At 35.9% G+C, this 27024-nt stretch overlaps 1 protein-coding gene across 2 annotated transcripts in view; it reads right to left on the reverse strand.

Moving 5' to 3' along the window:
• Positions 1-45: 45 nt before the first annotated feature.
• LOC311105234 (complement component receptor 1-like protein) overlaps positions 46-27024 on the reverse strand; it is a 117660-nt gene continuing 90681 nt past the window's right edge. For both annotated transcript variants that reach the window (XM_084147317.1, XM_084147316.1), the window contains 2 exons: positions 630-699; positions 46-222 (listed from right to left, as the gene is read on the reverse strand). In XM_084147317.1, the coding sequence (XP_084003443.1) occupies positions 210-222; positions 630-699 (83 nt within the window). In that variant the 3' untranslated portion in view covers positions 46-209. The remainder of the gene's footprint in view (positions 223-629; positions 700-27024) is intronic.

Raw genomic sequence — 27024 nt, forward strand, 5'->3', positions numbered from 1 at the left:
GAATTTGAGATCTTCTCTGTCTAGGAAAGATACCAGAAGTCAAACTACTTTTTTAGAAGAGATTTATTGTTACTACTGTAGAAGCTACATGTGTAAAGGTTCATTTTGATGTCCTGAATGTCCTTCGGAAGGTGATGAATTGAAGTATTTTTTACTCTAACTCTGTCATTTCGTCATCCAGGGATAGAGTTCTAACTCAGGGATTGAGATTAAAAAATGTATCTGAAAGAAGAAGAAGTTATGAAATTGCAGGACGTAAAAAGTTGGATTGACACCATGCAAAGTACACCTCAATAGAATGAAAAACAATACAATACAAAACAATAGAATAAGCTGAATGAACCACCCTAGGCTTCACAGCACAATATAACTGTAGGCTACAAAGATAGGCTTCACAGCACAATATAACTGTAGGCTACAAAGATAGGCTTCACAGCACAATATAACTGTAGGCTACAGGGATAACCTAAAGAGATAACCTACAGAGATAACCTACAGAGATAACCTACAGAGATAACCTACAGAGATAACCTACAGAGTGTGATGCAGTTTAATGGAAAAGAATACATGAAATCAGTTGTGAAATACAGCTATGCAAAGTGTTACTTATGAATCACCAAATGACTTACTTGAATATAGCTTTGCCTATCTCTTTTATCTTGGAAATGAAACCTTGTTCAGCTTCAGGAGTTTTCTTTTCTGTTAAAAATAAATGCACTGTTGGTTAAGGGCTGTAAGTAAGCATTTCACTGTAATGTCTGCACCTGTTGTATTCGGCGCATGTGGCCAATAACATTTTATTTTATTTTATTTTATTTTATTTTATTTGATTGCTGTCTTCCGACACTATAGTGCAAAAATAAGTCGTCACAGAAATGTGTTTTTCAGATGTTCGTCGGATGTCTTGGTGTAACAGCAAAGCAGTCAGACCTCACACCATCTCCTACTAACATATCTTGGAAGAGGTAACTAGTTCAAGGTCCTGTCTACTCTGCTCTCATTGTAAGACAATGCTAATTCTGAATAAATATCCACAAATTCTTGAAATCATAATATGATATAAAACCATTATATCGAACATCCAGTCAGCAAATGCATAAAAACAAGGAGATAATCTTAAAATAGGGTTATCATTATGTGGTAGTGTTCTAATAACTAAGACAAGGGTGTATGTGATAGTGTTCTAATAACTAAGACAAGGGTGTATGTGATAGTGTTCTAAGACAAGGGTGTATGTGTTAGTGTTCTAATAACTAAGACAAGGGTGTATGTGATAGTGTTCTAATAACTAAGACAAGGGTGTATGTGATAGTGTTCTAATAACTAAGACAAGGGTGTGTGTGATAGTGTTCTAATAACTAAGACAAGGGTGTATGTGATAGTGTTCTAAGACAAGGGTGTATGTGATAGTGTTCTAATAACTAAGACAAGGGTGTATGTGATAGTGTTCTAAGACAAGGGTGTATGTGATAGTGTTCTAGAACAAGGGTGTATGTGATAGTGTTCTAATAACTAAGACAAGGGTGTATGTGATAGTGTTCTAATAACTAAGACAAGGGTGTATGTGATAGTGTTATAGTAACTAAGACATGGGTGTATGTGATAGTGTTCTAAGACAAGGGTGTATGTGATAGTGTTCTAATAACTAAGACAAGGGTGTATGTGATAGTGTTCTAAGACAAGGGTGTATGTGATAGTGTTCTAAGACAAGGGTGTATGTGATAGTGTTCTAATAACTAAGAACAGGGTGTATTTGATAGTGTTCTAAGACAAGGGTCTATGTGATAGTGTTCTAATAACTAACACAAGGGTGTATGTGATAGTGTTCTAATAACTAAAACAAGGGTGTATGTGATAGTGTTCTAATAACTAAGACAAGGGTGTATGTGATAGTGTTCTAAGACAAGGCTGTATGTGATAGTGTTCTAAGACAAGGGTGTAAATGATAGTGTTCTAATAACTAAGACAAGGGTGTATGTGATAGTGTTCTAAGACAAGGGTGTATGTGATAGTGTCTAAGACAAGGGTGTATGTGATAGTGTTCTAAGACAAGGGTGTATGTGATAGTGTTCTAAGACAAGGGTGTATGTGATAGTGTTCTAATAACTAAGACAAGGGCATATGTGATAGTGTTCTAATAACTAAGACAAGGGTGTATGTGATAGTGTTCTAATAACTTAGACAAGTGTGTATGTGATAGTGTTCTAATAACTAAGACAAGGGTGTATGTGATAGTGTTCTAAGACAAGGGTGTATGTGATAGTGTTCTAATAACTAAGACAAGGGTGTATGTGATAGTATTCTAATAACTAAGACAAGGGTGTATATGATAGTGTTCTAAGACAAGGGTGTATGTGACAGTGTTCTAATAACTAAGACAAGGGTGTATGTGATAGTGTTCTAATAACTAAGACAAGGGCGTATGTGGTAGTGTTCTAATAACTAAGACAAGGGTGTATGTGATAGTGTTCTAATAACTAAGACAAGGGTGTATGTGATAGTGTTCTAATAACTAAGACAAGGGTGTATGTGATGGTGTTCTAAGACAAGGGTGTATGTGATGGTGTTCTAAGACAAGGGTGTATGTGATAGTGTTCTAATAACTAAGACAAGGGTGTAAGTGATAGTGTTCTAATAACTAAGACAAGGGCGTATGTGATAGTGTTCTAATAACTAAGACAAGGGTGTATGTGATAGTGTTCTGATAACTAAGACAAGGGTGTATGTGATAGTGTTCTAATAACTAAGACAAGGGTGTATGTGATAGTGTTCTAAGACAAGGGTGTATGTGATAGTGTTCTAAGACAAGGGTGTATGTGATAGTGTTCTAATAACTAAGACAAGGGTGTATGTGATAGTGTTCTAATAACTAAGACAAGGGCGTATGTGATAGTGTTCTAATAACTAAGACAAGTGTGTATGTGATAGTGTTCTAATAACGAAGAAAAGGGAGTATGTGATAGTGTTCTAATAAATAAGACAAGGGTGTGTGTGATAGTGTTCTAATAACTACGACAAGGGTGTATGTGATAGTGTTCGAAGACAAGGGTGTATGTGATAGTGTTCTAATAACTAAGACAAGGGAGTATGTGGTAGTATTCTAATAACTAAGACAAGGGTGTATGTGATAGTGTTCTAATAACTAAGACAAGGGTGTATGTGATGGTGTTCTAAGACAAGGGTGTATGTGATGGTGTTCTAAGACAAGGGTGTATGTGATAGTGTTCTAATAACTAAGACAAGGGTGTATGTGATAGTGTTCTAATAACTAAGACAAGGGCGTATGTGATAGTGTTCTAATAACTAAGACAAGGGTGTATGTGATAGTGTTCTAATAACTAAGACAAGGGCGTATGTGATAGTGTTCTAATAACTAAGACAAGGGTGTATGTGATAGTGTTCTAATAACTAAGACAAGGGTGTATGTGATAGTGTTCTAAGACAAGGGTGTATGTGATAGTATTCTAATAACTAAGACAAGGGCGTATGTGATAGTGTTCTAATAACTAAGACAAGGGTGTATGTGATAGTGTTCTGATAAATAAGACAAGGGTGTATGTGATAGTGTTCTAATAACTAAGACAAGGGTGTATGTGATAGTGTTCTAAGACAAGGGTGTATGTGATAGTGTTCTAAGACAAGGGTGTATGTGATAGTGTTCTAATAACTAAGACAAGGGTGTATGTGATAGTGTTCTAATAACTAAGACAAGGGCGTATGTGATAGTGTTCTAATAACTAAGACAAGTGTGTATGTGATAGTGTTCTAATAACGAAGACAAGGGAGTATGTGATAGTGTTCTAATAAATAAGACAAGGGTGTATGTGATAGTGTTCTAATAACTAAGACAAGGGTGTATGTGATAGTGTTCGAAGACAAGGGTGTATGTGATAGTGTTCTAATAACTAAGACAAGGGAGTATGTGGTAGAGTTCTAATAACTAAGACAAGGGTGTATGTCATAGTATTCTAATGACTAAGACAAGGGTGTATGTGATAGTGTTATAAGACAAGGGTGTATGTGATAGTGTTCTAATAACTAAGACAAGGGTGTATGTGATAGTGTTCTAAGACAAGGGTGTATGTGATAGTGTTCTAATAACTAAGACAAGGGTGTATGTGATAGTGTTCTAATAACTAAGACAAGGGCGTATGTGATAGTGTTCTAATAACTAAGACAAGGGTGTACGTGATACTGTTCTAATAACTAAGACAAGGGTGTATGTGATAGTGTTCTAATAACTAAGACAAGGGCGTATGTGATAGTGTTCTAATAACTAAGACAAGTGTGTATGTGATAGTGTTCTAATAACGAAGACAAGGGAGTATGTGATAGTGTTCTAAGACAAGGCTGTATGTGATAGTGTTCTAATAACTAACACAAGGGTGTATGTGATAGTGTTCTAATAACTAAAACAAGGGTGTATGTGATAGTGTTCTAATAACTAACACAAGGGTGTATGTGATAGTGTTCTAATAACTAAAACAAGGGTGTATGTGATAGTGTTCTAATAACTAAGACAAGGGTGTATGTGATAGTGTTCTAAGACAAGGGTCTATGTGATAGTGTTCTAATAACTAACACAAGGGTGTATGTGATAGTGTTCTAATAACTAAAACAAGGGTGTATGTGATAGTGTTCTAATAACTAAGACAAGGGTGTATGTGATAGTGTTCTAAGACAAGGCTGTATGTGATAGTGTTCTAAGACAAGGGTGTAAATGATAGTGTTCTAATAACTAAGACAAGGGTGTATGTGATAGTGTTCTAAGACAAGGGTGTATGTGATAGTGTCAAAGACAAGGGTGTATGTGATAGTGTTCTAAGACAAGGGTGTATGTGATAGTGTTCTAAGACAAGGGTGTATGTGATAGTGTTCTAATAACTAAGACAAGGGCATATGTGATAGTGTTCTAATAACTAAGACAAGGGTGTATGTGATAGTGTTCTAATAACTAAGACAAGTGTGTATGTGATAGTGTTCTAATTACTAAGACAAGGGTGTATGTGATAGTGTTCTAAGACAAGGGTGTATGTGATAGTGTTCTAATAACTAAGACAAGGGTGTATGTGATAGTGTTCTAATAACTAAGACAAGGGTGTATATGATAGTGTTCTAAGACAAGGGTGTATGTGACAGTGTTCTAATAACTAAGACAAGGGTGTATGTGATAGTGTTCTAATAACTAAGACAAGGGCGTATGTGGTAGTGTTCTAATAACTAAGACAAGGGTGTATGTGATAGTGTTCTAATAACTAAGACAAGGGTGTATGTGATAGTGTTCTAATAACTAAGACAAGGGTGTATGTGATGGTGTTCTAAGACAAGGGTGTATGTGATGGTGTTCTAAGACAAGGGTGTATGTGATAGTGTTCTAATAACTAAGACAAGGGTGTAAGTGATAGTGTTCTAATAACTAAGACAAGGGCGTATGCGATAGTGTTCTAATAACTAAGACAAGGGTGTATGTGATAGTGTTCTGATAACTAAGACAAGGGTGTATGTGATAGTGTTCTAATAACTAAGACAAGGGTGTATGTGATAGTGTTCTAAGACAAGGGTGTATGTGATAGTGTTCTAAGACAAGGGTGTATGTGATAGTGTTCTAATAACTAAGACAAGGGTGTATGTGATAGTGTTCTAATAACTAAGACAAGGGCGTATGTGATAGTGTTCTAATAACTAAGACAAGTGTGTATGTGATAGTGTTCTAATAACGAAGAAAAGGGAGTATGTGATAGTGTTCTAATAAATAAGACAAGGGTGTGTGTGATAGTGTTCTAATAACTACGACAAGGGTGTATGTGATAGTGTTCGAAGACAAGGGTGTATGTGATAGTGTTCTAATAACTAAGACAAGGGAGTATGTGGTAGTATTCTAATAACTAAGACAAGGGTGTATGTGATAGTGTTCTAATAACTAAGACAAGGGTGTATGTGATGGTGTTCTAAGACAAGGGTGTATGTGATGGTGTTCTAAGACAAGGGTGTATGTGATAGTGTTCTAATAACTAAGACAAGGGTGTATGTGATAGTGTTCTAATAACTAAGACAAGGGCGTATGTGATAGTGTTCTAATAACTAAGACAAGGGCGTATGTGATAGTGTTCTAATAACTAAGACAAGGGTGTATGTGATAGTGTTCTAATAACTAAGACAAGGGTGTATGTGATAGTGTTCTAAGACAAGGGTGTATGTGATAGTATTCTAATAACTAAGACAAGGGCGTATGTGATAGTGTTCTAATAACTAAGACAAGGGTGTATGTGATAGTGTTCTGATAACTAAGACAAGGGTGTATGTGATAGTGTTCTAATAACTAAGACAAGGGTGTATGTGATAGTGTTCTAAGACAAGGGTGTATGTGATAGTGTTCTAAGACAAGGGTGTATGTGATAGTGTTCTAATAACTAAGACAAGGGTGTATGTGATAGTGTTCTAATAACTAAGACAAGGGCGTATGTGATAGTGTTCTAATAACTAAGACAAGTGTGTATGTGATAGTGTTCTAATAACGAAGACAAGGGAGTATGTGATAGTGTTCTAATAAAAAAGACAAGGGTGTATGTGATAGTGTTCTAATAACTAAGACAAGGGTGTATGTGATAGTGTTCGAAGACAAGGGTGTATGTGATAGTGTTCTAATAACTAAGACAAGGGAGTATGTGGTAGAGTTCTAATAACTAAGACAAGGGTGTATGTCATAGTATTCTAATGACTAAGACAAGGGTGTATGTGATAGTGTTATAAGACAAGGGTGTATGTGATAGTGTTCTAATAACTAAGACAAGGGTGTATGTGATAGTGTTCTAAGACAAGGGTGTATGTGATAGTGTTCTAATAACTAAGACAAGGGTGTATGTGATAGTGTTCTAATAACTAAGACAAGGGCGTATGTGATAGTGTTCTAATAACTAAGACAAGGGTGTACGTGATACTGTTCTAATAACTAAGACAAGGGTGTATGTGATAGTGTTCTAATAACTAAGACAAGGGCGTATGTGATAGTGTTCTAATAACTAAGACAAGTGTGTATGTGATAGTGTTCTAATAACGAAGACAAGGGAGTATGTGATAGTGTTCTAATAAATAAGACAAGGGTGTATGTGATAGTGTTCTAATAACTAAGACAAGGGTGTATGTGATAGTGTTCGAAGACAAGGGTGTATGTGATAGTGTTCTAATAACTAAGACAAGGGAGTATGTGGTAGAGTTCTAATAACTAAGACAAGGGTGTATGTGATAGTATTCTAATAATTAAGACAAGGGTGTATGTGATAGTGTTATAAGACAAGGGTGTATGTGATAGTGTTCTAATAACTAAGACAAGGGTGTATGTGATAGTGTTCTAATAACTAAGACAAGGGCGTATGTGATAGTGTTCTAATAACTAAGACAAGGGTGTATGTGATACTGTTCTAATAACTAAGACAAGGGTGTATGTGATAGTGTTCTAATAACTAAGACAAGGGTGTATGTGATAGTGTTCTAAGACAAGGGTGTATGTGATAGTGTTCTAAGACAAAGGTGTATGTGATAGTGTTCTAATATCTAAGACAAGTGTGTATGTGGTAGTGTTCTAATAAGTAAGACAAGGGTGTATGTGATAGTGTTCTAATAAATAAGACAAGGGTGTATGTGATAGTATTCTAAGACAAGGGTGTATGTGATAGTGTTCTAATAACTAAGACAATGTTGTTGTGATAGTGTTCTAAGACAAGGGTGTATGTGATAGTGTTCTAATAACTAAGACAAGGGTGTATGTGATAGTGTTCTAATAACTAAGACAAGGGCGTTTGTGATAGTGTTCTAAGACAAGGGTGTATGTGATAGTGTTCTAATAACTAAGACAAGGGTGTATGTGATAGTGTTCTAATAACTAAGACAATGGTGTATGTGATAGTGTTCTAAGACAAGGGTGTATGTGACAGTGTTCTAATAACTAAGACAAGGGTGTATGTGATAGTGTTCTAATAACTAAGACAAGGGCGTATGTGGTAGTGTTCTAATAGCTAAGACAAGGGTGTATGTGATAGTGTTCTAATAACTAAGACAAGGGTGTATGTGGTAGTGTTCTAATAACTAAGACAAGGGTGTATGTGATAGTGTTCTAATAACTAAGACAAGGGTGTATGTGATGGTGTTCTAAGACAAGGGTGTATGTGATGGTGTTCTAAGACAAGGGTGTATGTGATAGTGTTCTAATAACTAAGACAAGGGTGTATGTGATAGTGTTCTAATAACTAAGACAAGGGCGTATGTGATAGTGTTCTAATAACTAAGACAAGGGTGTATGTGATAGTGTTCTGATAACTAAGACAAGGGTGTATGTGATAGTGTTCTAATAAATAAGACAAGGGTGTATGTGATAGTATTCTAAGACAAGGGTGTATGTGATAGTGTTCTAATAACTAAGACAATGTTGTTGTGATAGTGTTCTAAGACAAGGGTGTATGTGATAGTGTTCTAATAACTAAGACAAGGGTGTATGTGATAGTGTTCTAATAACTAAGACAAGGGCGTTTGTGATAGTGTTCTAAGACAAGGGTGTATGTGATAGTGTTCTAATAACTAAGACAAGGGTGTATGTGATAGTGTTCTAATAACTAAGACAATGGTGTATGTGATAGTGTTCTAAGACAAGGGTGTATGTGACAGTGTTCTAATAACTAAGACAAGGGTGTATGTGATAGTGTTCTAATAACTAAGACAAGGGCGTATGTGGTAGTGTTCTAATAGCTAAGACAAGGGTGTATGTGATAGTGTTCTAATAACTAAGACAAGGGTGTATGTGGTAGTGTTCTAATAACTAAGACAAGGGTGTATGTGATAGTGTTCTAATAACTAAGACAAGGGTGTATGTGATGGTGTTCTAAGACAAGGGTGTATGTGATGGTGTTCTAAGACAAGGGTGTATGTGATAGTGTTCTAATAACTAAGACAAGGGTGTATGTGATAGTGTTCTAATAACTAAGACAAGGGCGTATGTGATAGTGTTCTAATAACTAAGACAAGGGTGTATGTGATAGTGTTCTGATAACTAAGACAAGGGTGTATGTGATAGTGTTCTAATAACTAAGACAAGGGTGTATGTGATAGTGTTCTAAGACAAGGGTGTATGTGATATTGTTCTAAGACAAGGGTGTATGTGATAGTGTTCTAATAACTAAGACAAGGGTGTATGTGATAGTGTTCTAATAACTAAGACAAGGGCGTATGTGATAGTGTTCTAATAACTAAGACAAGTGTGTATGTGATAGTGTTCTAATAACGAAGACAAGGGAGTATGTGATAGTGTACTAATAAATAAGACAAGGGTGTATGTGATAGTGTTCTAATAACTACGACAAGGGTGTATGTGATAGTGTTCTAAGACAAGGGTGTATGTGATAGTGTTCTAATAACTAAGACAAGGGTGTATGTGATAGTGTTATAGTAACTAAGACAAGGGTGTATGTGATAGTGTTCTAAGACAAGGGTGTATGTGATAGCGTTCTAATAACTAAGACAAGGGTGTATGTGATAGTGTTCTAAGACAAGGGTGTATGTGATAGTGTTCTAATAACTAACACAAGGGTGTATGTGATAGTGTTCTAATAACTAAGACAAGGGTGTATGTGATAGTGTTCTAATAACTAAGACATGTGTGTATGTGATAGTGTTCTAATAACTAAGACAAGGGTGTATGTGATAGTGTTCTAAGACAAGGGTTTATGTGATAGTGTTCTAATAACTAAGACAAGGGTGTATGTGATAGTGTTCTAAGACAAGGGTGTATGTGATAGTGTTCTAATAACTAAGACAAGGGTGTATGTGATAGTGTTCTAAGACAAGGGTGTATGTGACAGTGTTCTAATAACTAAGACAAGGGTGTATGTGATAGTGTTCTAATAACTAAGACAAGGGCGTATGTGGTAGTGTTCTAATAACTAAGACAAGGGTGTATGTGATAGTGTTCTAATAACTAAGACAAGGGTGTATGTGGTAGTGTTCTAATAACTAAGACAAGGGTGTATGTGATAGTGTTCTAATAACTAAGACAAGGGTGTATGTGATGGTGTTCTAAGACAAGGGTGTATGTGATAGTGTTCTAATAACTAAGACAAGGGCGTATGTTATAGTGTTCTAATAACTAAGACAAGGGTGTATGTGATAGTGTTCTGATAACTAAGACAAGGGTGTATGTGATAGTGTTCTAATAACTAAGACAAGGGTGTATGTGATAGTGTTCTAAGACAAGGGTGTATGTGATAGTGTTCTAAGACAAGGGTGTATGTGATAGTGTTCTAATAACTAAGACAATGGTGTATGTGATAGTGTTCTAATAACTAAGACAAGGGCGTATGTGATAGTGTTCTAATAACTAAGACAAGTGTGTATGTGATAGTGTTCTAATAACGAAGACAAGGGAGTATGTGATAGTGTTCTAATAAATAAGACAAGGGTGTATGTGATATTGTTCTAATAACTACGACAAGGGTGTATGTGATAGTGTTCGAAGACAAGGGTGTATGTGATAGTGTTCTAATAACTAAGACAAGGGAGTATGTGGTAGTGTTCTAATAACTAAGACAAGGGTGTATGTGATAGTGTTCTAATAACTAAGACAAGGGTGTATGTGATAGTGTTCTAATAACTAAGACAAGGGCGTATGTGATAGTGTTCTAATAACTAAGACAAGGGTGTATGTGATACTGTTCTAATAACTAAGACAAGGGTGTATGTGATAGTGTTCTAAGACAAGGGTGTATGTGATAGTGTTCTAATAACTAAGACAAGGGTGTATGTGATAGTGTTCTAATAACTAAGACAAGGGTGTATGTGATAGTGTTCTAAGACAAGGGTGTATGTGATAGTGTTCTAATAACTACGACAAGGGTGTATGTGATAGTGTTCGAAGACAAGGGTGTATGTGATAGTGTTCTAATAACTAAGACAAGGGAGTATGTGGTAGTGTTCTAATAACTAAGACAAGGGTGTATGTGATAGTGTTCTAATAACTAAGACAAGGGCGTATGTGATAGTGTTCTAATAACTAAGACAAGGGTGTATGTGATACTGTTCTAATAACTAAGACAAGGGTGTATGTGATAGTGTTCTAAGACAAGGGTGTATGTGATAGTGTTCTAATAACTAAGACAAGGGTGTATGTGATAGTGTTCTAATAACTAAGACAAGGGCGTATGTGATAGTGTTCTAATAACTAAGACAAGGGTGTATGTGATACTGTTCTAATAACTAGGACAAGGGTGTATGTGATAGTGCTCTAATAACTAAGACAAGGGTGTGTGTGTGATAGTGTTCTAATAACTAAGACAAGGGTGTATGTGATAGTGTTCTAAGACAAGGGAGTGTGTGATAGTGTTCTAATAACTAAGACAAGGGTGTATGTGATAGTGTTCGAAGACAAGGGTGTATGTGATAGTGTTCTAATAACTAAGACAAGGGAGTATGTGGTAGAATTCTAATAACTAAGACAAGGGTGTATGTGATAGTGTTCTAATAAATAAGACAAGGGTGTATGTGATAGTGTTCTAAGACAAGGGTGTATGTGATAGTGTTCTAATAACTAAGACAAGGGTGTATGTGATAGTGTTCTAATAACTAAGACAAGGGCATTTGTGATAGTGTTCTAATAACTAAGACAAGGGTGTATGTGATAGTGTTCTAATAACTAAGACAAGGGTGTGTGTGTGATAGTGTTCTAATAACTAAGACAAGGGTGTATGTGATAGTGTTCTAAGACAAGGGAGTGTGTGATAGTGTTCTAATAACTAAGACAAGGGTGTATGTGATAGTGTTCGAAGACAAGGGTGTATGTGATAGTGTTCTAATAACTAAGACAAGGGAGTATGTGGTAGAATTCTAATAACTAAGACAAGGGTGTATGTGATAGTATTCTAATAACTAAGACAAGGGTGTATGTGATAGTATTATAAGACAAGGGTGTATGTGATAGTGTTCTAATAACTAAGACAAGGGTGTATGTGATAGTGTTCTAAGACAAGGGTGTATGTGATAGTGTTCTAATAACTAAGACAAGGGTGTAGGTGAAAGTGTTTTAAGACAAGGGTGTATGTGATAGTATTCTAATAACTAAGACAAGGGTGTATGTGATAGTGTTCTCATAACTAAGACAAGTGTGTATGTGATAGTGTTCTAATAACGAAGACAAGGGAGTATGTGATAGTGTTCTAATAAATAAGACAAGGGTGTATGTGATATTGTTCTAATAACTACGACAAGGGTGTATGTGATAGTGTTCGAAGACAAGGGTGTATGTGATAGTGTTCTAATAACTAAGACAAGGGAGTATGTGGTAGTGTTCTAATAACTAAGACAAGGGTGTATGTGATAGTGTTCTAATAACTAAGACAAGGGTGTATGTGATAGTGTTCTAATAACTAAGACAAGGGCGTATGTGATAGTGTTCTAATAACTAAGACAAGGGTGTATGTGATACTGTTCTAATAACTAAGACAAGGGTGTATGTGATAGTGTTCTAAGACAAGGGTGTATGTGATAGTGTTCTAATAACTAAGACAAGGGTGTATGTGATAGTGTTCTAATAACTAAGACAAGGGTGTATGTGATAGTGTTCTAAGACAAGGGTGTATGTGATAGTGTTCTAATAACTACGACAAGGGTGTATGTGATAGTGTTCGAAGACAAGGGTGTATGTGATAGTGTTCTAATAACTAAGACAAGGGAGTATGTGGTAGTGTTCTAATAACTAAGACAAGGGTGTATGTGATAGTGTTCTAATAACTAAGACAAGGGTGTATGTGATAGTGTTCTAATAACTAAGACAAGGGCGTATGTGATAGTGTTCTAATAACTAAGACAAGGGTGTATGTGATACTGTTCTAATAACTAAGACAAGGGTGTATGTGATAGTGTTCTAAGACAAGGGTGTATGTGATAGTGTTCTAATAACTAAGACAAGGGTGTATGTGATAGTGTTCTAATAACTAAGACAAGGGCGTATGTGATAGTGTTCTAATAACTAAGACAAGGGTGTATGTGATACTGTTCTAATAACTAGGACAAGGGTGTATGTGATAGTGCTCTAATAACTAAGACAAGGGTGTATGTGATAGTGTTCTAAGACAAGGGTGTATGTGATAGTGTTCTAAGACAAAGGTGTATGTGATAGTGTTCTAATAACTAAGACAAGGGTGTATGTGGTAGTGTTCTAATAAGTAAGACAAGGGTGTATGTGATAGTGTTCTAATAAATAAGACAAGGGTGTATGTGATAGTGTTCTAAGACAAGGGTGTATGTGATAGTGTTCTAATAACTAAGACAAGGGTGTATGTGATAGTGTTCTAATAACTAAGACAAGGGCATTTGTGATAGTGTTCTAATAACTAAGACAAGGGTGTATGTGATAGTGTTCTAATAACTAAGACAAGGGTGTGTGTGTGATAGTGTTCTAATAACTAAGACAAGGGTGTATGTGATAGTGTTCTAAGACAAGGGAGTGTGTGATAGTGTTCTAATAACTAAGACAAGGGTGTATGTGATAGTGTTCGAAGACAAGGGTGTATGTGATAGTGTTCTAATAACTAAGACAAGGGAGTATGTGGTAGAATTCTAATAACTAAGACAAGGGTGTATGTGATAGTATTCTAATAACTAAGACAAGGGTGTATGTGATAGTATTATAAGACAAGGGTGTATGTGATAGTGTTCTAATAACTAAGACAAGGGTGTATGTGATAGTGTTCTAAGACAAGGGTGTATGTGATAGTGTTCTAATAACTAAGACAAGGGTGTAGGTGAAAGTGTTTTAAGACAAGGGTGTATGTGATAGTATTCTAATAACTAAGACAAGGGTGTATGTGATAGTGTTCTCATAACTAAGACAAGGGTGTATGTGATAGTGTTCTAATAACTAAGACAAGGGCGTATGTGATAGTGTTCTAAGACAAGGGTGTATGTGATAGTGTTCTAATAACGAAGACAAGGGCGTATGTGATAGTGTTCTAATAACTAAGACAAGGGTGTAGGTGAAAGTGTTTTAAGACAAGGGTGTATGTGATAGTATTCTAATAACTAAGACGAGGGTGTATGTGATAGTGTTCTAATAACTAAGACAAGGGTGTATGTGATAGTGTTCTAATAACTAAGACAAGGGTGTATGTGATAGTGTTCTAATAACAAAGACAAGGGTGTATGTGATAGTGTTCTAATAACTAAGACAAGGGTGTATGTGATAGTGTTCTAAGACAAGGGTGTATGTGATAGTGTTCTAATAACTAAGACAAGGGTGTATGTGATAGTGTTCTAATAACTAAGACAATGGTGTATGTGATAGTGTTCTAAGACAAGGGTGTATGTGACAGTGTTCTAATAACTAAGAAAAGGGTGTATGTGATAGTGTTCTAATAACTAAGACAAGGGCGTATGTGGTAGTGTTCTAATAACTAAGACAAGGGTGTATGTGATAGTGTTCTAATAACTAAGACAAGGGTGTATATGGTAGTGTTCTAATAACTAAGACAAGGGTGTATGTGATAGTGTTCTAATAACTAAGACAAGGGTGTATGTGATGGTGTTCTAAGACAAGGGTGTATGTGATGGTGTTCTAAGACAAGGGTGTATGTGATAGTGTTCTAATAACTAAGACAAGGGTGTATGTGATAGTGTTCTAATAACTAAGACAAGGGCGTATGTGATAGTGTTCTAATAACTAAGACAAGGGTGTATGTGATAGTGTTCTGATAACTAAGACAAGGGTGTATGTGATAGTGTTCTAATAACTAAGACAAGGGTGTATGTGATAGTGTTCTAAGACAAGGGTGTATGTGATAGTGTTCTAAGACAAGGGTGTATGTGATAGTGTTCTAATAACGAAGACAAGGGCGTATGTGATAGTGTTCTAATAACTAAGACAAGGGTGTAGGTGAAAGTGTTTTAAGACAAGGGTGTATGTGATAGTATTCTAATAACTAAGACAAGGGTGTATGTGATAGTGTTCTAATAACTAAGACAAGGGTGTATGTGATAGTGTTCTAATAACTAAGACAAGGGCGTATGTGATAGTGTTCTAATAACTAAGACAAGGGTGTATGTGATAGTGTTCTAATAACTAAGACAAGGGTGTATGTGATAGTGTTCTAATAACTAAAACAAGGGTGTATGTGATAGTGTTCTAAGACAAGGGTGTATGTGATAGTGTTCTAATAACTAAGACAAGGGTGTATGTGATAGTGTTCTAATAACTAAGACAATGGTGTATGTGATAGTGTTCTAAGACAAAAGTGTATGTGACAGTGTTCTAATAACTAAGACAAGGGTGTATGTGATAGTGTTCTAATAACTAAGACAAGGGTGTAGGTGAAAGTGTTTTAAGACAAGGGTGTATGTGATAGTATTCTAATAACTAAGACGAGGGTGTATGTGATAGTGTTCTAATAACTAAGACAAGGGTGTATGTGATAGTGTTCTAATAACTAAGACAAGGGTGTATGTGATAGTGTTCTAATAACAAAGACAAGGGTGTATGTGATAGTGTTCTAATAACTAAGACAAGGGTGTATGTGATAGTGTTCTAAGACAAGGGTGTATGTGATAGTGTTCTAATAACTAAGACAAGGGTGTATGTGATAGTGTTCTAATAACTAAGACAATGGTGTATGTGATAGTGTTCTAAGACAAGGGTGTATGTGACAGTGTTCTAATAACTAAGACAAGGGTGTATGTGATAGTGTTCTAATAACTAAGACAATGGTGTATGTGATAGTGTTCTAAGACAAGGGTGTATGTGACAGTGTTCTAATAACTAAGAAAAGGGTGTATGTGATAGTGTTCTAATAACTAAGACAAGGGCGTATGTGGTAGTGTTCTAATAACTAAGACAAGGGTGTATGTGATAGTGTTCTAATAACTAAGACAAGGGTGTATATGGTAGTGTTCTAATAACTAAGACAAGGGTGTATGTGATAGTGTTCTAATAACTAAGACAAGGGTGTATGTGATGGTGTTCTAAGACAAGGGTGTATGTGATGGTGTTCTAAGACAAGGGTGTATGTGATAGTGTTCTAATAACTAAGACAAGGGTGTATGTGATAGTGTTCTAATAACTAAGACAAGGGCGTATGTGATAGTGTTCTAATAACTAAGACAAGGGTGTATGTGATAGTGTTCTGATAACTAAGACAAGGGTGTATGTGATAGTGTTCTAATAACTAAGACAAGGGTGTATGTGATAGTGTTCTAAGACAAGGGTGTATGTGATAGTGTTCTAAGACAAGGGTGTATGTGATAGTGTTCTAATAACGAAGACAAGGGCGTATGTGATAGTGTTCTAATAACTAAGACAAGGGTGTAGGTGAAAGTGTTTTAAGACAAGGGTGTATGTGATAGTATTCTAATAACTAAGACAAGGGTGTATGTGATAGTGTTCTAATAACTAAGACAAGGGTGTATGTGATAGTGTTCTAATAACTAAGACAAGGGCGTATGTGATAGTGTTCTAATAACTAAGACAAGGGTGTATGTGATAGTGTTCTAATAACTAAGACAAGGGTGTATGTGATAGTGTTCTAATAACTAAAACAAGGGTGTATGTGATAGTGTTCTAAGACAAGGGTGTATGTGATAGTGTTCTAATAACTAAGACAAGGGTGTATGTGATAGTGTTCTAATAACTAAGACAAGGGTGTATGTGATAGTGTTCTAAGACAAAAGTGTATGTGACAGTGTTCTAATAACTAAGACAAGGGTGTATGTGATAGTGTTCTAATAACTAAGAGAAGGGCGTATGTGGTAGTGTTCTAATAACTAAGACAAGGGTGTATGTGATAGTGTTCTAATAACTAAGACAAGGGTGTATGTGGTAGTGTTCTAATAACTAAGACAAGGGTGTATGTGATAGTGTTCTAATAACTAAGACAAGGGTGTATGTGATGGTGTTCTAAGACAAGGGTGTATGTGATGGTGTTCTAAGACAAGGGTGTATGTGATAGTGTTCTAATAACTAAGACAAGGGCGTATGTGATAGTGTTTTAATAACTAAGACAAGGGTGTATGTGATAGTGTTCTGATAACTAAGACAAGGGTGTATGTGATAGTGTTCTAATAACTAAGACAAGGGTGTATGTGATAGTGTTCTAAGACAAGGGTGTATGTGATAGTGTTCTAAGACAAGGGTGTATGTGATAGTGTTCTAATAACTAAGACAAGGGTGTATGTGATAATGTTCTAATAACTAAGACAAGGGCGTATGTGATAGTGTTCTAATAACTAAGACAAGTGTGTATGTGATAGTGTTCTAATAACGAAGACAAGGGAGTATGTGATAGTGTACTAATAACTAAGACAAGGGTGTATGTGATAGTGTTATAGTAACTAAGACAAGGGTGTATGTGATAGTGTTCTAAGACAAGGGTGTATGTGATAGTGTTCTAATAACTAAGACAAGGGTGTATGTGATAGTGTTCTAAGACAAGGGTGTATGTGATAGTGTTCTAAGACAAGGGTGTATGTGATAGTGTTCTAATAACTAAGAACAGGGTGTATTTGATAGTGTTCTAAGACAAGGGTCAATGTGATAGTGTTCTAATAACTAACACAAGGGTGTATGTGATAGTGTTCTAATAACTAAGACAAGGGTGTATGTGATAGTGTTCTAATAACTAAGACATGGGTGTATGTGATAGTGTTCTAAGACAAGGCTGTATGTGATAGTGTTCTAAGACAAGGGTGTATATGATAGTTTCTAAGACAAGGGTGTATGTAATAGTGTTCTAAGACAAGGGTGTATGTGATAGTGTTCTAAGACAAGGGTGTATGTGATAGTGTTCTAATAACTAAGACAAGGGCGTATGTGATAGTGTTCTAATAACTAAGACAAGGGTGTATGTGATAGTGTTCTAAGACAAGGGTGTATGTGATAGTGTTCTAATAACTAAGACAAGGGTGTATGTGATAGTGTTCTAATAACGAAGACAAGGGTGTATGTGATAGTGTTCTAAGACAAGGGTGTATGTGATAGTGTTCTAATAACTAAGACAAGGGTGTATGTGATAGTGTTCTAATAACTAAGACAAGGGTGTATGTGATAGTGTTCTAAGACAAGGGTGTATGTGACAGTGTTCTAACAACTAAGACAAGGGTGTATGTGATAGTGTTCTAATAAATAAGACAAGGGCGTATGTGGTAGTGTTCTAATAACTAAGACAAGGGTGTATGTGATAGTGTTCTAATATCTAAGACAAGGGTGTATGTGGTAGTGTTCTAATAACTAAGACAAGGGTGTATGTGATAGTGTTCTAATAACTAAGACAAGGGTGTATGTGATGGTGTTCTAAGACAAGGGTGTATGTGATAGTGTTCTAATAACTAAGACAAGGGTGTATGTGATAGTGTTCTAATAACTAAGACAAGGGCGTTAGTGATAGTGTTCTAATAACTAAGACAAGGGTGTATGTGATAGTGTTCTGATAACTAAGACAAGGGTGTATGTGATAGTGTTCTAATAACTAAGACAAGGGTGTATGTGATAGTGTTCTAAGACAAGGGTGTATGTGATAGTGTTCTAAGACAAGGGTGTATGTGATAGTGTTCTAATAACTAAGACAAGGGTGTATGTGATAGTGTTCTAATAACTAAGACAAGGGCGTATGTGATAGTGTTCTAATAACTAAGACAAGTGTGTATGTGATAGTGTTCTAATAACGAAGACAAGGGAGTATGTGATAGTGTTCTAATAAATAAGACAAGGGTGTATGTGATAGTGTTCTAATAACTACGACAAGGGTGTATGTGATAGTGTTCGAAGACAAGGGTGTATGTGATAGTGTTCTAATAACTAAGACAAGGGAGTATGTGGTAGTGTTCTAATAACTAAGACAAGGGTGTATGTGATGGTGTTCTAAGACAAGGGTGTATGTGATGGTGTTCTAAGACAAGGGTGTATGTGATAGTGTTCTAATAACTAAGACAAGGGTGTATGTGATAGTGTTCTAATAACTAAGACAAGGGCGTATGTGATAGTGTTCTAATAACTAAGACAAGGGTGTATGTGATACTGTTCTAATAACTAAGACAAGGGTGTATGTGATAGTGTTCTAAGACAAGGGTGTATGTGATAGTGTTCTAATAACTAAGACAAGGGTGTATGTGATAGTGTTCTAATAACTAAGACAAGGGCGTATGTGATAGTGTTCTAATAACTAAGACAAGGGTGTATGTGATACTGTTCTAATAACTAAGACAAGGGTGTATGTGATAGTGCTCTAATAACTAAGACAAGGGTGTATGTGATAGTGTTCTAAGACAAGGGTGTATGTGATAGTGTTCTAAGACAAAGGTGTATGTGATAGTGTTCTAATAACTAAGACAAGGGTGTATGTGGTAGTGTTCTAATAAGTAAGACAAGGGTGTATTTGATAGTGTTCTAATAAATAAGACAAGGGTGTATGTGATAGTGTTCTAAGACAAGGGTGTATGTGATAGTGTTCTAATAACTAAGACAAGGGTGTATGTGGTAGTGTTCTAATAAGTAAGACAAGGGTGTATGTGATAGTGTTCTAATAACTAAGACAAGGGCGTTTGTGATAGTGTTCTAATAACTAAGACAAGGGTGTATGTGATAGTGTTCTAATAACTAAGACAAGGGTGTGTGTGTGATAGTGTTCTAATAACTAAGACAATGTTGTTGTGATAGTGTTCTAAGACAAGGGAGTGTGTGATAGTGTTCTAATAAATAAGACAAGGGTGTATGTGATAGTGTTCTAATAACTAAGACAAGGGTGTATGTGATAGTGTTCTAATAACTAAGACAAGGGTGTATGTGATAATGTTCTAATAACTAAGACAAGGGCGTATGTGATAGTGTTCTAATAACTAAGACAAGTGTGTATGTGATAGTGTTCTAATAACGAAGACAAGGGAGTATGTGATAGTGTACTAATAACTAAGACAAGGGTGTATGTGATAGTGTTATAGTAACTAAGACAAGGGTGTATGTGATAGTGTTCTAAGACAAGGGTGTATGTGATAGTGTTCTAATAACTAAGACAAGGGTGTATGTGATAGTGTTCTAAGACAAGGGTGTATGTGATAGTGTTCTAAGACAAGGGTGTATGTGATAGTGTTCTAATAACTAAGAACAGGGTGTATTTGATAGTGTTCTAAGACAAGGGTCTATGTGATAGTGTTCTAATAACTAACACAAGGGTGTATGTGATAGTGTTCTAATAACTAAGACAAGGGTGTATGTGATAGTGTTCTAATAACTAAGACATGGGTGTATGTGATAGTGTTCTAAGACAAGGCTGTATGTGATAGTGTTCTAAGACAAGGGTGTATATGATAGTGTCTAAGACAAGGGTGTATGTAATAGTGTTCTAAGACAAGGGTGTATGTGATAGATTTCTAAGACAAGGGTGTATGTGATAGTGTTCTAATAACTAAGACAAGGGCGTATGTGATAGTGTTCTAATAACTAAGACAAGGGTGTATGTGATAGTGTTCTAAGACAAGGGTGTATGTGATAGTGTTCTAATAACTAAGACAAGGGTGTATGTGATAGTGTTCTAAGACAAGGGTGTATGTGATAGTGTTCTAATAAATAAGACAAGGGCGTATGTGGTAGTGTTCTAATAACTAAGACAAGGGTGTATGTGATAGTGTTCTAATATCTAAGACAAGGGTGTATGTGGTAGTGTTCTAATAACTAAGACAAGGGTGTATGTGATAGTGTTCTAATAACTAAGACAAGGGTGTATGTGATGGTGTTCTAAGACAAGGGTGTATGTGATAGTGTTCTAATAACTAAGACAAGGGTGTATGTGATAGTGTTCTAATAACTAAGACAAGGGCGTATGTGATAGTGTTCTAATAACTAAGACAAGGGTGTATGTGATAGTGTTCTGATAACTAAGACAAGGGTGTATGTGATAGTGTTCTAATAACTAAGACAAGGGTGTATGTGATAGTGTTCTAAGACAAGGGTGTATGTGATAGTGTTCTAAGACAAGGGTGTATGTGATAGTGTTCTAATAACTAAGACAAGGGTGTATGTGATAGTGTTATAATAACTAAGACAAGGGCGTATGTGATAGTGTTCTAATAACTAAGACAAGTGTGTATGTGATAGTGTTCTAATAACGAAGACAAGGGAGTATGTGATAGTGTTCTAATAAATAAGACAAGGGTGTATGTGATAGTGTTCTAATAACTACGACAAGGGTGTATGTGATAGTGTTCGAAGACAAGGGTGTATGTGATAGTGTTCTAATAACTAAGACAAGGGAGTATGTGGTAGTGTTCTAATAACTAAGACAAGGGTGTATGTGATGGTGTTCTAAGACAAGGGTGTATGTGATGGTGTTCTAAGACAAGGGTGTATGTGATAGTGTTCTAATAACTAAGACAAGGGTGTATGTGATAGTGTTCTAATAACTAAGACAAGGGCGTATGTGATAGTGTTCTAATAACTAAGACAAGGGTGTATGTGATACTGTTCTAATAACTAAGACAAGGGTGTATGTGATAGTGTTCTAAGACAAGGGTGTATGTGATAGTGTTCTAATAACTAAGACAAGTGTGTATGTGATAGTGTTCTAATAACTAAGACAAGGGCGTATGTGATAGTGTTCTAATAACTAAGACAAGGGTGTATGTGATACTGTTCTAATAACTAAGACAAGGGTGTATGTGATAGTGCTCTAATAACTAAGACAAGGGTGTATGTGATAGTGTTCTAAGACAAGGGTGTATGTGATAGTGTTCTAAGACAAAGGTGTATGTGATAGTGTTCTAATAACTAAGACAAGGGTGTATGTGGTAGTGTTCTAATAAGTAAGACAAGGGTGTATTTGATAGTGTTCTAATAAATAAGACAAGGGTGTATGTGATAGTGTTCTAAGACAAGGGTGTATGTGATAGTGTTCTAATAACTAAGACAATGTTGTTGTGATAGTGTTCTAAGACAAGGGTGTATGTGATAGTGTTCTAATAACCAAGACAAGGGCGTTTGTGATAGTGTTCTAATAACTAAGACAAGGGTGTATGTGATAGTGTTCTAATAACTAAGACAAGGGTGTGTGTGTGATAGTGTTCTAATAACTAAGACAATGTTGTTGTGATAGTGTTCTAAGACAAGGGAGTGTGTGATAGTGTTCTAATAAATAAGACAAGGGTGTATGTGATAGTGTTCTAATAACTAAGACAAGGGTGTATGTGATAGTGTTCGAAGACAAGGGTGTATGTGATAGTGTTCTAATAACTAAGACAAGGGAGTATGTGGTAGAATTCTAATAACTAAGACAAGGGTGTATGTGATAGTATTCTAATAACTAAGACAAGGGTGTATGTGATAGTGTTATAAGACAAGGGTGTATGTGATAGTGTTCTAATAACTAAGACAAGGGTGTATGTGATAGTGTTCTAAGACAAGGGTGTATGTGATAGTGTTCTAATAACTAAGACAAGGGTGTATGTGATACTGTTCTAATAACTAAGACAAGGGTGTATGTGATAGTGTTGTAATAACTAAGACAAGGGTGTATGTGATAGTGTTCTAAGACAAGGGTGTATGTAATAGTGTTCTAATAACTAAGACAAGGGTTTATGTGGTAGTGTTCTAATAAGTAAGACAAGGGTGTATGTGATAGTGTTCTAATAAATAAGACAAGGGTGTATGTGATAGTGTTCTAAGACAAGGGTGTATGTGATAGTGTTCTAATAACTAAGACAAGGATGTATGTGATAGTGTTCTAATAACTAAGACAAGGGTGTATGTGATAGTGTTCTAATAACTAAGACAGGGGTGTAGGTGATAGTGTTTTAAGACAAGGGTGTATGTGATAGTATTCTAATAACTAAGACAAGGGTGTATGTGATAGTGTTCTAATAACTAAGACAAGGGTGTATGTGATAGTGTTCTAATAACTAAGACAAGGGCGTATGTGATAGTGTTCTAATAACTAAGACAAGGGTGTATGTGATAGTGTTCTAATAACTAAGACAAGGGTGTATGTGATAGTGTTCTAATAACTAAGACAAGGGTGTATGTGATAGTGTTCTAAGACAAGGATGTATGTGATAGTGTTATAATAACTAAGACAAGGGTGTATGTGATAGTGTTCCAAGACAAGGGTGTATGTGATAGTGTTCTAATAACTAAGACAAGGGTGTATGTGATAGTGTTCTAAGACAAGGGTGTATGTGATAGTGTTCTAAAAACTAAGACAATGGCGTATGTGATAGTGTTCTAATAACTAAGACAAGGGTGTATGTGATAGTGTTCTAATAACTAAGACAAGGGTGTATGTGATAGTGTTCTAATAACTAAGACAAGGGTGTATGTGATAGTGTTCTAAGACAAGGATGTATGTGATAGTGTTATAATAACTAAGACAAGGGTGTATGTGATAGTGTTCTAAGACAAGGGTGTATGTGATAGTGTTCTAATAACTAAGACAATGGTGTATGTGATAGTGTTCTAAGACAAGGGTGTATGTGATAGTGTTCTAATAACTAAGACAAGGGTGTATGTGTTCTAAGACAAGGGTGTATGTGATTGTGTTCTAATAACTAAGACAAGGGTGTATGTGATAGTGTTCTAAGACAAGGGTGTATGTGAAAATGTTCTAAAAACTAAGACAAGGGTGTATGTGATAGTGTTCTAAGACAAGGGTGTTTGTTATAGTGTTCTAATAACTAAGACAAGGGTGTATGTGATAGTGTTCTAAGACAAGGGTGTATGTGATAGTGTTCTAATAACTAAGACAAGGGTGTATGTGATACTGTTCTAATAACTAAGACAAGGGTTTATGTGATAGTGTTGTAATAACTACGACAAGGGTGTATGTGATAGTGTTCTAAGACAAGGGTGTATGTGATAGTGTTCTAAGACAAAGGTGTATGTGATAGTGTTCTAATAACTAAGACAAGGGTGTATGTGGTAGTGTTCTAATAAGTAAGACAAGGGTGTATGTGATAGTGTTCTAATAACTACGACAAGGGTGTATGTGATAGTGTTCGAAGACAAGGGTGTATGTGATAGTGTTCTAATAACTAAGACAAGGGAGTATGTGGTAGTGTTCTAATAACTAAGACAAGGGTGTATGTGATGGTGTTCTAAGACAAGGGTGTATGTGATGGTGTTCTAATAACTAAGACAAGGGTGTATGTGATAGTGTTCTAATAACTAAGACAAGGGCGTATGTGATAGTGTTCTAATAACTAAGACAAGGGTGTATGTGATACTGTTCTAATAACTAAGACAAGGGTGTATGTGATAGTGTTCTAAGACAAGGGTGTATGTGATAGTGTTCTAATAACTAAGACAAGGGTGTATGTGATAGTGTTCTAATAACTAAGACAAGGGCGTATGTGATAGCGTTCTAATAACTAAGACAAGGGTGTATGTGATACTGTTCTAATAACTAAGACAAGGGTGTATGTGATAGTGCTCTAATAACTAAGACAAGGGTGTATGTGATAGTGTTCTAAGACAAGGGTGTATGTGATAGTGTTCTAATAACGAAGACAAGGGTGTATGTGATAGTGTTCTAAGACAAGGGTGTATGTGATAGTGTTCTAATAACTAAGACAAGGGTGTATGTGATAGTGTTCTAATAACTAAGACAAGGGTGTATGTGATAGTGTTCTAAGACAAGGGTGTATGTGACAGTGTTCTAACAACTAAGACAAGGGTGTATGTGATAGTGTTCTAATAAATAAGACAAGGGCGTATGTGGTAGTGTTCTAATAACTAAGACAAGGGTGTATGTGATAGTGTTCTAATATCTAAGACAAGGGTGTATGTGGTAGTGTTCTAATAACTAAGACAAGGGTGTATGTGATAGTGTTCTAATAACTAAGACAAGGGTGTATGTGATGGTGTTCTAAGACAAGGGTGTATGTGATAGTGTTCTAATAACTAAGACAAGGGTGTATGTGATAGTGTTCTAATAACTAAGACAAGGGCGTATGTGATAGTGTTCTAATAACTAAGACAAGGGTGTATGTGATAGTGTTCTGATAACTAAGACAAGGGTGTATGTGATAGTGTTCTAATAACTAAGACAAGGGTGTATGTGATAGTGTTCTAAGACAAGGGTGTATGTGATAGTGTTCTAAGACAAGGGTGTATGTGATAGTGTTCTAATAACTAAGACAAGGGTGTATGTGATAGTGTTCTAATAACTAAGACAAGGGCGTATGTGATAGTGTTCTAATAACTAAGACAAGTGTGTATGTGATAGTGTTCTAATAACGAAGACAAGGGAGTATGTGATAGTGTTCTAATAAATAAGACAAGGGTGTATGTGATAGTGTTCTAATAACTACGACAAGGGTGTATGTGATAGTGTTCGAAGACAAGGGTGTATGTGATAGTGTTCTAATAACTAAGACAAGGGAGTATGTGGTAGTGTTCTAATAACTAAGACAAGGGTGTATGTGATGGTGTTCTAAGACAAGGGTGTATGTGATGGTGTTCTAAGACAAGGGTGTATGTGATAGTGTTCTAATAACTAAGACAAGGGTGTATGTGATAGTGTTCTAATAACTAAGACAAGGGCGTATGTGATAGTGTTCTAATAACTAAGACAAGGGTGTATGTGATACTGTTCTAATAACTAAGACAAGGGTGTATGTGATAGTGTTCTAAGACAAGGGTGTATGTGATAGTGTTCTAATAACTAAGACAAGGGTGTATGTGATAGTGTTCTAATAACTAAGACAAGGGCGTATGTGATAGTGTTCTAATAACTAAGACAAGGGTGTATGTGATACTGTTCTAATAACTAAGACAAGGGTGTATGTGATAGTGCTCTAATAACTAAGACAAGGGTGTATGTGATAGTGTTCTAAGACAAGGGTGTATGTGATAGTGTTCTAAGACAAAGGTGTATGTGATAGTGTTCTAATAACTAAGACAAGGGTGTATGTGGTAGTGTTCTAATACGTAAGACAAGGGTGTATTTGATAGTGTTCTAATAAATAAGACAAGGGTGTATGTGATAGTGTTCTAAGACAAGGGTGTATGTGATAGTGTTCTAATAACTAAGACAATGTTGTTGTGATAGTGTTCTAAGACAAGGGTGTATGTGATAGTGTTCTAATAACTAAGACAAGGGCGTTTGTGATAGTGTTCTAATAACTAAGACAAGGGTGTATGTGATAGTGTTCTAATAACTAAGACAAGGGTGTGTGTGTGATAGTGTTCTAATAACTAAGACAATGTTGTTGTGATAGTGTTCTAAGACAAGGGAGTGTGTGATAGTGTTCTAATAAATAAGACAAGGGTGTATGTGATAGTGTTCTAATAACTAAGACAAGGGTGTATGTGATAGTGTTCTAATAACTAAGACAAGGGTGTATGTGATAATGTTCTAATAACTAAGACAAGGGCGTATGTGATAGTGTTCTAATAACTAAGACAAGTGTGTATGTGATAGTGTTCTAATAACGAAGACAAGGGAGTATGTGATAGTGTACTAATAACTAAGACAAGGGTGTATGTGATAGTGTTATAGTAACTAAGACAAGGGTGTATGTGATAGTGTTCTAAGACAAGGGTGTATGTGATAGTGTTCTAATAACTAAGACAAGGGTGTATGTGATAGTGTTCTAAGACAAGGGTGTATGTGATAGTGTTCTAAGACAAGGGTGTATGTGATAGTGTTCTAATAACTAAGAACAGGGTGTATTTGATAGTGTTCTAAGACAAGGGTCTATGTGATAGTGTTCTAATAACTAACACAAGGGTGTATGTGATAGTGTTCTAATAACTAAGACAAGGGTGTATGTGATAGTGTTCTAATAACTAAGACATGGGTGTATGTGATAGTGTTCTAAGACAAGGCTGTATGTGATAGTGTTCTAAGACAAGGGTGTATATGCTAGTGTCTAAGACAAGGGTGTATGTAATAGTGTTCTAAGACAAGGGTGTATGTGATAGATTTCTAAGACAAGGGTGTATGTGATAGTGTTCTAATAACTAAGACAAGGGCGTATGTGATAGTGTTCTAATAACTAAGACAAGGGTGTATGTGATAG

This window comes from Coregonus lavaretus (assembly GCF_964263955.1).
Source record: "Coregonus lavaretus genome assembly, chromosome: 29".
In the NCBI taxonomy this organism is placed as follows: Eukaryota; Metazoa; Chordata; class Actinopteri; order Salmoniformes; family Salmonidae; genus Coregonus; species Coregonus lavaretus.